The following is a 13,941-nucleotide window of genomic DNA, read 5'->3' as shown; positions in this document are numbered from 1 at the left end:
TTGTTTATCGCTTTGACATCTGCTGGAAGGGCGTTCCACAGGGCGGGCGCCACTACCGAGAAGGCCCTCTGCCTGGTTCCTTGTAGCTTTGCTTCTCGCAATGGTTTAACCCACAGCGCCAACTCACTTACTAGGAAGCAAATCTCAATGTGACGGACTTCTGCACAAACATGTGCATACTGTGAGAAGGCTGATTTGAGAGATACAGGGTTGAACTGATAGACCTCAAGGACACACATTCATTCTGAAAAACACTTGAAGGCACCCTGACATCAAATCGTGAGCTTTCTGAACTCACCAACCACATAGAGCTGGGTTCCCCTTCCCATGACTTGGATGTATGGTGGCGGGAAAATCCGTTCCATCTTGCAGATATACAGACCAGCATCAGTCGGCTGCAGACCCCATAGAGTAACGTTGACACCATTGTGACCAGGGTGGACTTGGCACTTGATGCCATCCTTCACGATGAACGGCTCATACCCAGCAGTAAGCCATGAAGCACACATCCTGAGAGACTCGTTGCCAAGGTGTTTAAGTAAAGTTATTACGAGTCCCTCTGCATCTCCAGCATTCCTGTATTCACACACAAAGTGGGCAGCCTCTTGCCTTTTGACCACCAGGAATGACGGTTGAGTTACTTCTATGACTGTAATGAAATATCAAACACAGTGTTGTGATAAATAAACATGCTCAAGAGAAATACGCTGTATCCATAGAAAAGGGAGTGACAGGTATCTCAGATACTTATTTAATATCAGATATTTAATTTACGGCTTTTGAATTATGGTGCTGGAGGAGACTCTTGAGAGTCCCATGGACTGCAAGAAGATCAAACCTATCCGTTCTTAAGGAACTCAGCCCTGAGTGCTCACTGGAAGGACAGGTCATGAAGCTGAGGCTCCAATACTTTGGCCACCTCATGAGAAGAGAAGACTCCCTGGAAAAGACCCTGATGTTGGGAAAGATGGAGGGTACAAGGAGAAGGGGACAACAGAGGACGAGATGGTTGGATAGTGTTCTCGAAGCTACCAGCATGAGTTTGACCGAACTGTGAGAGGCAGTGGAAGACAGAAGTGCCTGGCATGCTCTGGTCCATGGGGTCACGAAGAGTCGGACACGACTAAACGACTAAACAACAACAATTTAATTTACGACATTTATATCTTGAGGGAACTCAAGACAGCATACATGCCGTTCCCAGGCAGTCACAAATCCAGGCACTGACTAGGCCCAGATTTTCTTAGCATCCGTAGGGTTCCCTCAAGCCATATCTTGGAAAATTTTACTTCTTTAAATAAAACCAGGCATATATTCAACATGTGAGCAGAATTCAGCTGACACGTGTCTTAAGTTCTGCAGGAGAAGACCTAGTCATCGTTCCATCAATGACTATAGTTTGTAATGCAGCACCTGAGAGCATGGCCTTCTCTGTTTCGGCACCACAGGTGTAGAATTTCCTCCCTTTGGAAATACAGTTCTCCTCCCTTGCTATTTAGCTTCATTATTAACTTGGGTAGGAGAGCTGGTGTCAGGGGTTCAGGAGCAGAGTCACAGGAGAGGGAAGAAACGGAGAGCGAGGGGGAGGAGTCGGAAGGAAATGTCAGCGGCGACAGTAGTCCGAGGTCTCTGAGTCTCTCCAGTGACTCGGAGGATTCACAGAAAGGGGCCCCCATGGTCAGGGCAAGGGGAGTGCCCAGGGGGACACCTCGGGAAGGAGGGGGCTCAGAGAGTAGCAGCTGGAAATCCGGGCCAGCGTCCCCCCCAGAGTGCAGTAGGGGGGAGGAGTCCAAGGCATCGGGATCAGGGAGCGCGCAGGCAGAGGGAGAACGTGAGGCAGGACTGACCACACCCTCGTCAGGGAGCGAGGAAACGGTCATCCGGAAAGTAAAACGCGCGCGCGCGCCAAGTTCAAATGTACAGGAGGGCGGCAAGGTGGGCAGCCCGGGTAGGGAGCCAGGTCCTAAAGCCCGCCGAAGAGAGGGGGAGGAGTCAGAGGGGTCAAGCTCTGCGTCGGAAGAGTCCAGGAGGAATGAGACCCTGGGGGGTAGTAAGACCCAGAGGAAGAGAGAGAGAAGGAAGAGGTGGAGTAAGATTAGAGTATTAAACTGGTGCACAGGGGGTGGAGATCCAGACAGAGCTTCGCCGGTCTAAAGTCCAGACGTAGGGCTGGGACGCTGAGACTTGTAAATGGAGACTATTCTTCAATAAAGACTTTGATACTGTACGATCGGCTAGCGTTGGTCCTTGGTGAGCTGGGACCCGGAGCCAGCTCTGACAGTTGGTCTCTTCTGCTTATGGCTTGCTGTTGTATTATGCTTAGTAGTTTTTATAGTATTAATAGTAGTAGTGTTAGTTATTAGGCAACAGTAACAACAACAACAACAACAACAACAACAACAACAACATTTCTTACCTGCCCTTCACCATAAGGTCCCACAATATTAAAATCACTTAAGACAATTATGTAATTCTGTATGTGAGATTTTAATATTTGGAGGTTTTTAAAAATATATATGGAATGTTAGAGGGTTTTTTAAATATTTGCAATTCGCACAATATTAAAATTAGTAAGAACCATCATGCAATTTTATATGTTACGTTTGGAGGTTTGTCAATATTTGGATTTTTAAACAAAAAGAAAAAAGAATGAGTTTAGCTGCACGCTACCCTAGGAAACCTTGGATTTAAGGGTGAGTTATTATTGGGAAAATAAATAAATGAACTTTGCACAAAAGTTTATTTTTATTTTATTTTAGACATCTACTTCTTTAGCAGTCGCCCAGGAACGTCTTGAGAATTATAGCAACAGATAAATGCAGTCCCCGCTGGTCTCTCACTTATTTACTTAATTAATTTTGCATGCAGCTTTTCAAAACTAGCGTTCCTCCTCAAGCAGCTCTCAGTTAAATGTTTGTGAAAACAAGAATGCACGGAAACAACATCAAAATCCCATCACTAAATGATGCAAGTAAATGAGAGGTTTTTTCCAAGTCTAAGGCTATGTTTTTAAAAACGAAACAGAAATCATAACATTATCAAATCCCGGTAATGGCCTGCATTCTCCTCCCCCCCCCCTTCAAATGTAGCAGATGAACAGGTGTCAATCTCCAAGTGACCTTAAGGAAGGTAATGAATAAGAATAAAAGAATAAGAATAAGAATAAGAATAAGAATAAGAATAAGAATAAGAATTCCATTCTGTATCTATTTTCTAGATTGCAAATGCCTCAAGGTAAGGATTAATATTTTGACCAAACTGTGGGAGGCAGTGGAAGACAGAAGTGCCTGGCGTGCTCTGGTCCATGGGGTCACGAAGAGTCAGACACGACTAAACAACAACAACAAGGACTAATATGATATAAAAGTACAATAAAAACATAAAAAGAGCCTTTCTATATCAGGCCAATGGTCCTTCTAGCATCTTACTCTCATGGTGACTAACAAGATGCTGGTAGACAGGGCAAAACTAGTCAAAGACCCAGTTTGACACACCCACCCATGAGAATTTGCTGGGCAGCCTCAATGGTACACCTCTGGAGGCTTCACCTGGGGCAAAACACCTGGCTAGCCTCCCCAACCCTCCCATAACTATGGCTCTGTCTGTAGGAGGCCCATATGTACATATATAGATGGTGGTCATGGTGGTGTTCATAAAATCATCATCATCATCATCATCATCATCATCATCATCATTTATAGCCTGCCCATCTGGTTTTCCCAGGCACTCTGGGTGGCTTACAGCATATAAAAAATGGTAAAACATTAGACGTTAAAAATTTCCCAATGCAGTAGTAACAACAACAACAACCCTACTTTCTAATGTATTTTCCATGTCTCTTCTGGATAATTTTATATAGGAGGGATTTCTCAGCCTCGTCCTATATTATGAATAACTCACCTTTGCTGAAGCCAGCAGCTAAGCTGGGAAAGACAAGGGCGATAAAAAATGAAATCATCGCACAGCCAGATGTTGGATTCATGTAGACGTTTGATGCTTTCTTAGTCGAAGGCAAGCTGGAAAGAAACCAGATTGATATTTAGAATGGGTAGATCCTTTGTTCACGATAGAGGATTTCGGTGTGAACGGAACCCACGCAGTGTGTGAGAGAGAGAGGGAGGGAGGGAGGATATACCTGAAAAGGTAAGCAATGTTTTGGTTGTTTCAAGACAGGAAACAGTGGAAATACGTGTGCAGTTAACCTCAAAGAGCAGTGAGCAAAGCAAATGTTCACCACCCAGAAAAATTAGTCAATATGAAACTTGTATTCAATATTAAAATGTACAGCAAGAAAGGAAAGATTGTCCCCGGCAGCATGAATGTGAGTTCATTTCCTCCCGTTCTTTCTGCTATTTTCCATTTATATATATAATAGTATCGGGCAGCAGCGAATGTCACATGATGGACTTCTGCTCGCGTGAGAGGACTTCCTCTTCTTCTTTCCCCACCCACTCTCCCCAAATCTTCTCCAGAGAATCTCGCCCATCCCCCAGAGAAGATTTTGAAGGGGGGGGGGGCTACAGGAGGTGGGAGAGGAAGGGATGAAATCCTATCACAGCCATGGAAGTCTGCCAGAAGTCCAGCAATCCCTCAGCAAATTCAAAATATAACAAGTGAGAAAATAAAATAACGTCATGGTTTTGTTTTAACTAATAATTTACCATTTTTTTGCTCTATAAGACTCACTTTTTCCCTCCTAAAAAGTAAGGGGAAATGTGTGTGCGTCTTATGGAGCAAATGCAGGCTGCACAGCTATCCCAGAAGCCAGAACAGCAAGAGGGATTGCTGCTTTCGCTGCGCAGCGATCCCTCTTGCTGTTCTGGCTTCTGAGATTCAGAATATTTTTTTTCCTTGTTTTCCTCCTCCAAAAACTAGGTGCGTCTTATGGTCTGGTGCGTCTTATAGAGCAAAAAATATGGTAATTGGAGGCAAACACTGCCCACCTCCCTGTTGCTGTAGCCACATTGTCTTTATATTTCCCCATACTCTTGCATTTTCTGTGCATAACTGTAGTGCCAATGGGCTCCATGAGAAACTTAGGCATCAAGACCCCAACATCATTTTGAACTGAAATGCCTAACAGCACAGCCTTAGGGGAATGTGGTATCGACAGCCTTCCTGCTGATGCTACTTAGTTCACGAGAGAAATTTGAGAACCAGAAGGTGAACCATTTAGGCTGGAATTTTCAATTTGTTCAGCGTTACTTCATGAATTGAAGGGACGCAGGTGGTGCTGTGGTCTAAACCACAGAGCCTAGGGCTTGCCGATCAGAAGGTCGGCGGTTCGAATCCCCGCGATGGAGTGAGCTCCCATTGCTCGGTCCCTGCTCCTGCCAACCTAGCGGTTTGAAAGCATGTCAAAGTGCAAGTAGATAAATAGGTAACGCTCTGGCGGGAAGGTAAACGGCATTTCCATACGCTGCTCTGGTTTGCCACATGATCCAGCCACATGACCCGGAAAAACTGTCTGCGGACAAACGCCAGCTCCCTCAGCCAGTAAAGCAAGATGAGTGCCACAACCCCAGAGTCATCCACGACTGGACTTAACAGTCAGGGGACTCTTTACCTTTACTTCACGAATTGCATAGCATGTCTATGGCATGCACAGGGTATGTGATATCCCATTTGAGACTTCTATAGGTGTCTACTTCACCACTAGAATATACCTCTGAAGTTGCTTCAAAATATGAAGGTAGTTATAAAAAAATAATACTAAGATTGCATACATACATAACATCCACATTTCTCGGCACATGCCTGCGCATGCGTGTGTACCTATGTATGATCACTCATTAGCTTACACTCAATATATGAATGCAAGGCATTTATATGCCATTTCCAGTACAATATGCATTTCCACCTGACTCTAGTATACACCTTTTTGTACACATTGCTTGGCTGCAAAACTGCACCGTAAAAGCCATAGAAGTGCGAATTTCAAAGGATGGATGGCTTCCGATTCACACATTGTTTGGGTTCAGATTATGGAGGTTTACCTTTAAGTATGAAATGCATCGCAGCTCTTCCCCAACCCAACTCAAAAGGCAGATTGTCCATTCCTTGTCTCTGTAGGCTGTCTAAACTTGGGCACTAGGAAGGTTTTACCTGCTCTTCTTCAAAGCCAGGAGACTGGGAGAATTTCCCCTCACTGGTAAGGTAAAGGTAAAGGGACCCTGACCATTAGGTCCAGTCGTGGCCGACTCTGGGGTTGCGACGCTCATCTCGCTTTATTGGCCAAGGGAGCCAGCGTACAGCTTCCAGGTCATGTGTCCAATTTGACTAAGCCACTTCTGGCGAACCAGAGCAGCACATGGAAACGCCATTTACCTTCCCACAGGAGCGGTACCTATTTATCTACTTGCACTTTTGACATACTTTCAATCTGCTAGGTTGGCAGGAGCAGGAACCGAGCAACAGGAGCTCACCTCATCACGGGGATTCGAACCGCCCACCTTCTGATCGGCCAGTCCTAGGCTCTGTGGTTTAACCCACAGCGCCACCCGCATCCATTCCCTCACTGGTGGTCAAGCTTAAACAGTCACAAAGCTTTGGGAGGGGAAAGCTGGTCCTTCCTCCTCTTAAGGCAGCCCTCTAGGTGTTTTAGGACTACAATTCCCATCATCCCTGACCACTGGTTTTGTTAGCTAGGGATGATGGGAGTTGTAGTCCCAAAACATCTGGAGGGCCGAGTTTGCCTATGCCTGTCTTAAGGGTAGGAGCTGCTGTTCCTCTCTGCCAACACACCACTTGCCTGGCCGCCAGTTTCAGTAATGGGTTTTTGCTTACCTGCAAAGCTGGAGCAACAGGTACGTTTCACCTGCTCTCTGCCTCTTCAAATCGCGCACCTGGTGACAGAAAAGGACAGAGATGAGTCCAGCAGCTGCAAAGATGGCTCACCTTGAGATACCAGCAGAGCAAATGGTGGTCATAATTCCATAGCAAGATGTAGAATGGAAAGTTCTAATGAATACCTCCAGGCTCTCTCCGATATGTAAAAACCTGTCTTTTGCTTGAAAGTAGCCCTGTTTCACTTCGAAGCTGATTATCACGGGGTCATCCTGGTTTGCGACTAAAAATAATGTCGGGCAGGAAGTCTGCTTGATGGCCTGAGTAATTATGGTAATCAGATTTCCACCAGCATCTTTCCTCCCTGCTTACTTCACTGTGTTTCATTTGCATATTAATTAGCTGACTGTTGACTCAAAAAAATCAAACATGTGGCATTTCTGCTGCTGCTCCAGTTCTGTTCTTTCTGACGTTCTTCAAAGATGGCTTTCAGTTTATTGGCATCCCTGCAAGCTGTTTGGTTCACTGGTGAGAATGATGAACGTAACATGAATCTCACGTGTGAGACTTTCTCATCTTGTAGAAAAATGTCTTTTCTTAATTTAAATTGAAAAGTTGCTCGTAGATCCACACATGAACCTACTTAAGTCAGATCATGGATCCATGTGGCCCAGTGTTGCGTATACTCTGGCTGGCAAGAGCTTTCAGTTAGAGATCTTTTCCAGGGCTGGCCCTACCATTAGACAGGATGGGGCAACTGCAATAGGCAGTAGATGCGATGGGGGGGGCAGGGAGCCGCAGCAAAGCGTTGGAGGGCAAGCTGCCCTCACATGTGGTAAATGAGGCTGTCCCATTGCCAGCAGTGTTGAAGTAAGATTCAGCTGCCAGTCTGATCAGCCTCTCCACATGAAGTGGGAGAAAGCTGCCATATTGTCCTGACTCAGGCAGCAAATGCCTTGGCCTGACCCCTGGTTGTCTCTTGAGCTTGGACAGTTCATTCTAAATATGAACTAGTTCCAGTTCAAGTACAGCATGTAGAAGCAGGAACTAATTCCGGTTCTATTCGCAGTCAGTTCACAATTCATTTCGAGTTAATCCAAATAATCCTCAGCAATAAATAGTTTAGCATTCAGAGTGTTAGAAGCTGATTTGCTGAAGTATACAATATACTTAAGAAGACTAAGAAAATATTAAACATATGTGCAATGAAATGCAAACTGTTTAATTTATTTAAGCTTTTTATGGGCTTAAATAATCATCATCATCATCATCATTAATACCCCACCCATCTGGCAGGGCTGCCTTCAGATGTCGTCTAAAAGTTTGGTAGTTATTTTTCTCTTTGACATCTAATGGGAGGGCGTTCCACAGGTTGGGTGCCACTACCGAGAAGGCCCTCTGCCTGGTTCCCTGTAACTTGGCTTCTCACAGCAAGGGAAATGCCAGAAGGCCCTCAGAGCTGGACTTCAGTGTCCAGACAGAACGATGGAGGTGGAGACGCTTCTTCAGGTATACTGGATCGAGGCCCTTTAGGGCTTTAAAGGTCAGCACCAACACTTTGAATTGTGCTCAGAAACGTACTGGGAGCCAGTGTAGGTCTTTCAAGACCAGTGTTATATGGTCTCGGCGGCCGCTCCCAGTCACCAGTCTAGCTGCCACATTCTGGATTAGTTGTAGTTTCCGGGTCACCTTCAAAGGTAGCCCCACGTAGAGCGCATTGCAGTAGTCCAAGTGGGAGATAACTAGACCATGCAAAAGGCCCCAAAAGTCGACAGAGTAACAACAACAACAACAACAGTAGGAAGAGGAACTTGAAGGCGAAACAAAAATGGTTCCAGGTTCTGTCATAAAATGAACTTAATACACATTTAGAAATTATGGGAACTACTTTTGGGTGTAGTTCTGGGATTTTTGAACTTTGCTAAACCAAACTAGTTCATTCGTAGCACTGGCCTTGTCAAATCCTATGATAGGGAACATGGTTTTCATGCACAAAGTCCCAGGTTTAGGTCAAAACATCTTTATCACACACACACTACAGAGATGCTTCGACTTAAACTGGGGACTTTGTGCATTAAAACCATGTACCCTATCACTATTCTTATGGTCCCTTGGTTCCCATGCAATATCTTGGACAGCTCCACCTAGGAACAGGAAAGCCTCCTTATCCATTATAAGTTAACAGGATATTCAAATGTATCACTTACAATATAAGTGATACATTCCTTCAGTCCGGACACTGAGGTCCAGCTCCGAGGGCCTTCTGGCGGTTCCCTCACTGCAAGAGGCTGAGGTTACAGGGAACCAGGCAGAGGGCCTTCTTGGCAGTGGCGCCTGCCCTGTGGAACGCCCTCCCATCAGATGTCAAGGAAATGAACAACTCTCTGACTTTTAGAAGACATCTGAAGGCAACCCTGTATCAGGAAATTTTTAATGTCTAATGTTTTACAATTTTTAATGTGCTGTAAGCTGCCCAGAGTAGCTGGGGGAACCCAGCCATATGGGCGGGGTATAAATAATAAAATTATTATTATTATTATTATTATTATTATTATTATTATTATTATTAGACCACCCAAGATGTTTTGCTGCCTGAAGTGAAGGAGAAGATGCCCCACCCCCCTACATTCTGCGTACAGAAGCAGCTAACCAGAATGGCAGTCAAATCTTCAGCACTGTTGAAGGAAACTCCATTCCATCTCAGAGCAGCTCCTTGTTAGCTAGGGCCACATTCACACCATATATTTAAAGCACTATGTTGCCACTTTAAACAGCATGAAGAATTATGGGGACTGTAGTTGGGTCCTGAGGGACGCGGGTGGCGCTGTGGGTTAAACCACAGAGCCTAGGACTTGCCGATCAGAAGGTCAGCGGTTCAAATCCCCACGACGGGGTGAGCTCCCGTTGCTCGGTCCCCGCTCTTGCCAACCTAGCAGTTCGAAAGCACATCAAAGTGCAAGTAGATAAATAGATACCGCTCCGGCGGGAAGGTAAACAGCGTTTCCGTGCACTGCTCTGGTTTGCCAGAAGTAGCTGGCCACATGACTCGGAAGCTGTACGCCGGCTCCCTCGGCCAATAAAGCGAGATGAGCACCGCAACCCCAGAGTCGGTCACGACTGGACCTAATAGTCAGGGGTCCCTTTACCTTTGCCTAGTTGGGTCCTGAGAGTTGTTAGGAAACAATGATGATCTATCCCTGCTCACAGGCAACTCTGGAAATTGTAGCTCTGAGAGGGAAATAGGGATCTCCTGGCAAAGCCACTCCCGACCTAAGGAAGGGGGGGGGTTGCGGGCTCACGCCCCCGTCTACATTCTCACGGGGCTGGCGCCAGCCCCGCGGGACTCAGGGATTCCTATTTCCTTATTAGTCATCACCCACAGCGCCCGCCAATCGGCTGGCAGTAGGGGCGGGCTTACTAAAGGTCATTTAAGGTTGGGGCAGCCCTGGCTCACCCCTTTTCTCTCCTCACAGCTCTCAGCTCCCTTAACAAATTCCAGCTCCCAGAATTCTTTGGAAGAAGCTGTGATGGTTTAAAGTGACATCTTAGTGCTAGTGAAAGACTTCTGGGAAATGATATATAATGAGTTGAAGAAGATCTTGAAATACACTTTTACAAAGAAGCCAGAGGTCTTTCTGTTAGGTATTTTGGGAAAGGAAATTAAGAGAAAGGATAGTAAATTTCTCCAATATGCAGTGACTGCAGCAAGAGTGTTACTGGCACAAAAATGGAAACAACAGGAAATACCGACAATAGAAGATTGGAGGTCTAAGTTGTTAGACTATGCTGAACTGGATAAAATGACTGGAAAGATTAGATACCTAAGAGACCAAAAGTTTACAGAAAACTGGGGGAAATTTGTCAAGTATCTGGAGAGTATAAGTGATGGTCAGATAACGCTAGAAGGTTTTAAAAGAGCACTGTGAATATATGAGAGACATTGTTAAAAGGAATGAGAGGGGGAAAAATATAACTAATGACAATGGTAAAAAAGGAAATGCGGAAATTAATACTGACTACGAAAGATTTACGGAAAAGTTGAAGGAAGTCCAAAATCAAAGACTTGGAATTTGAAATGTGAAATGTGAAAATAATGTATGTTTTGTTTTGTTGTAAATTAATAAAAATTATTTATAAAAAAAATAAAATAAAGTGACATCTTAGTGCTTTTAGTGCACACTACTTTCTTGTCTCTCTTTCAATCCCCTCTCTCAAAATCTACCTGAGTCCTAATGGTAGGGCTGTCCCTGTGGTTGGCAGATATGGCTGGCAATTGTTTCATGCTGCTCACCTGTGTTGAAGGTCAACTCAGTGGGAAATGGCTCAATATTTGCTTTTTTAACCGCTGTAGATTTCAGTTCTTTACCGTTGCTCTGCTTCTAACATAAACCACAAACGAATGCTTTTGCATTCTGCCATCGATCATCAATATTTCCGACTTTATTCTTACCTTAGTTTCGCTTTCATTGTGATCTCTGTCACTGATAATCACGATTGTGTCATTTTCTTCACAAATAGCCACTCCTAAATATAGAGGGCACACTTTTTTCCCCAATGTCATACCGAAACTGTTAGAGGTGTGCATATCACGTGTGTTCCCGATATTGCTGCCACACAGATTATCTCTCAATTGTTCTGTCAGCACAAATAACGATAAACCAGCCGTTTTAATCTGCATTGAGGCAGGATATGGAGGTCAAACCTTGAGGAGGCTCTTAACCTTCAGCCAAGATGTCTATGGTAGCCAACATGGGGAGTCTTGGCTCTCCAGACATTGCCGGACTCCAACTCCCATCAGCCCCAACAAGCATGGCCAATCACCAGGGGTGGTGGGAGTTGTAGTTCAGTAACATCTGGAGAGCAAAAAGGTCCTGACACCTGTCATATACCAACAGCAAACTCAGTTATCCAAGTGCCATTCTATATAATGCCAAAATGGGAACAAGAGGATTTGAACTAGAATACAAAAAAGGGAGGTGTGAGGAAGTCGAGGAAACAAGTAAATAAAAGATAAAGATATGGAAATTGGATGTGTTTTTAAATGTTTTTGTTTTTTCTTGTTGTTTTGATGTATTGTTTTTTCTTTCCATTCTCAATGTATTGTTTGTTTGTTTTTTTTTAATACTTTTTTTTGTAACTATAAAACTTCTAATAAATATTATTTTAAAAAAAAAACAAGAGGGATGTTCTGGCTGTCTTGGCAGACCCCTGAGACTTGTAGAAATAATAATAATAATAAAAGAATCCTAAGGGATGGGGAGGCCAAACCAGCAATACGATAACAGAGCATGCAGGGGATGGGACAGGGAATGGAATGGAATATCCCGGAAAAGACTCTGAGGTCACAAGCAACTAAGGTCCCTATTCTAGCACCATGTGATTTTATGGAAACAGTGGTGGAGATTCAGTAGCAAGGCTTCAAGCAACATTTCGGAGCTTCTGAGCATAGCTGTCAACTTACAGAGTTGAAAATAAGGGACCAGTAGCCAAAATAAGGGATTTTAGTCAACCAGCTGAAATGCGAAGTTAAAAGGGACCAGATGATTTTGGAGAGCAGCGCCGGTTTTTAGCCCTTCGTTTCCAGAGGTTGCTGCTCAAGACACCAGCCGATGAAACACTGCAATTAAATAACTACAAGCAGCTACCACTTTTCGCGCAAAACGAAGTCCAAGCTATGAAGATGCTGCTGCAGTTCTGTATCTTTTCTCTCGTGCTCCATCTGCAGCTCTCAATTCCATCAGGTGGGGCGGGAGGAGGGGGGGGAAATAGCGCCCGAAGTAAACCCACAGATCAGACCATCTATGCTAGTCTACCACTACAAATCTATGGGAGAAGCGCTTGCGGTCCTTCACTTGTAGCCCTTGGAACACCTGCCCACACCTCCGCCTCCGCCTCCTCCTCTTCCTCCTCTCTCTGAACTGCTTTCTCTATGGTTGCCCTCACTCTCCTCTCAAGGCTCCTCAGCAATTCATAGGCCATGCCAGGCTGCCCATCTCATCCGGGTCCTTTGGCGGCGCAGCCGCAGTACGGCCTAGCGGGAGCGGCGGCGACAGGCAGAGGGGAGGCCCCAGGCAGAGACACTCTGTTCGGCAGCCGCGAGGAGGATGGCGGCAGAAGGGCCCAAGGCTCCCGCCAGTCCCAGTGGGGAGGGGCTCCCAGGGGCTGAGGCTGGTGAGAGGAGGCCGGAGGGGGGTGGGCCAGGCAGCCAAGAAACACAGTTGGAGCCTCCCTCTTCCCTGGCCGGCAGGGAGGGAGGGAGAGGAGCTGCTTCCTTTGAAACCCGGGAAATTTAATAATAATAATAATAATAATTTTTTATTTATACCCCGCCCTCCCCAGCCAAGGCCGGGCTCAGAGCGGGACATGGCATCAATAAGGGACATTTAAGGGACATCCATCAATAAGGGACAGCAGTGTGACATGGCACTGGGATAAGGGACTGTCCCTCCAAATAAGGGACGCTTGACAGCTATGCTTCTGAGTCGCAATGTGTATTAGGATGCCCTGTCAAATTTGAGCCAAGAATCGAAGTTCATTTTGGCTCATGCAGCTGTGCTGCAGTAAACCTTCTATGGTAGAGTTAGTTGCCTTAAACCTTGCCCATGTTAAGTGACGTGAGCGTGTGGGACAGACTGCTGCTGTTGACACCCGCAAGATGGAGAAACTCTCCAGATATTGTTGGAGTCCAACTTTGATCAGCTCTAGACAGCATGGCCAATATTTAGGGATGGCAGGAGCTGTGGTCTAACAGCATCGAGAGACTCCATATCTCTAATACAGAATTTTTTTGAAGGGATGAAAAGGGCTTAGTAGGGAGGAAAACAAAGTGGGCTTCTTATTCTGTATTTTCTTGTACTTTGTCTCTCAAGTTTTCTGACTGAAACTGCTAAAAAGAGGGACTGATGTGATCTCCTGGGTTAGTCATTTTATAACATCTCCTTCCTTCATCGCAATCCAGGAAGGAAGTTGTATTTAACTGTACCACCTGTCATAACTAAGTAAAGGGACAAGAGTGAAGCAACAGAAATGGAGACAAGCATTTTACCACCTATTCTAGAAACCTGAACATCTACCTGAAGTGTACCAAGGGATTTTTAGCAACTGAAGTTCAAGTGAAGCTGTGCATTACTACTTTGTTTCGACGCCTGCCACATC

The 13,941-nt window shown here is 45.2% G+C and overlaps 1 protein-coding gene and 1 long non-coding RNA gene across 7 annotated transcripts in view; one reads left to right on the top strand and one right to left on the bottom strand.

Moving 5' to 3' along the window:
- The window catches only part of LOC310664855, a 317,431-nt gene that overhangs the window by 177,330 nt on the left and 126,160 nt on the right, over nt 1-13,941 (top strand). The gene's annotated exons all lie outside the window — the stretch shown is intronic.
- Nucleotides 1-13,941, bottom strand: part of CTLA4 (cytotoxic T-lymphocyte associated protein 4) — a 44,457-nt gene that overhangs the window by 3,219 nt on the left and 27,297 nt on the right. Inside the window, exons 2-4 of one of the 5 annotated variants that reach the window (XM_083413616.1) lie at nt 6,787-6,828; nt 3,901-4,016; nt 299-649 (exon numbers count right to left, since the gene is read on the bottom strand). In XM_083413616.1, the coding sequence (XP_083269742.1) occupies nt 299-649; nt 3,901-4,016; nt 6,787-6,828 (509 nt within the window). Of the gene's footprint in view, nt 1-298; nt 650-3,900; nt 4,017-4,135; nt 4,255-6,786; nt 6,840-6,897; nt 7,018-13,941 lie in introns of those variants that run through there. The other 4 variants (XM_083413615.1, XM_083413617.1, XM_083413618.1 and 1 more) reach the window with 4 other exon arrangements.

The sequence above is a fragment of the Podarcis tiliguerta genome (assembly GCF_965153285.1).
Source record: "Podarcis tiliguerta genome assembly, chromosome: 1".
In the NCBI taxonomy this organism is placed as follows: domain Eukaryota; kingdom Metazoa; phylum Chordata; class Lepidosauria; order Squamata; family Lacertidae; genus Podarcis; species Podarcis tiliguerta.
This window is presented reverse-complemented; position numbering and strand designations above follow the sequence as displayed.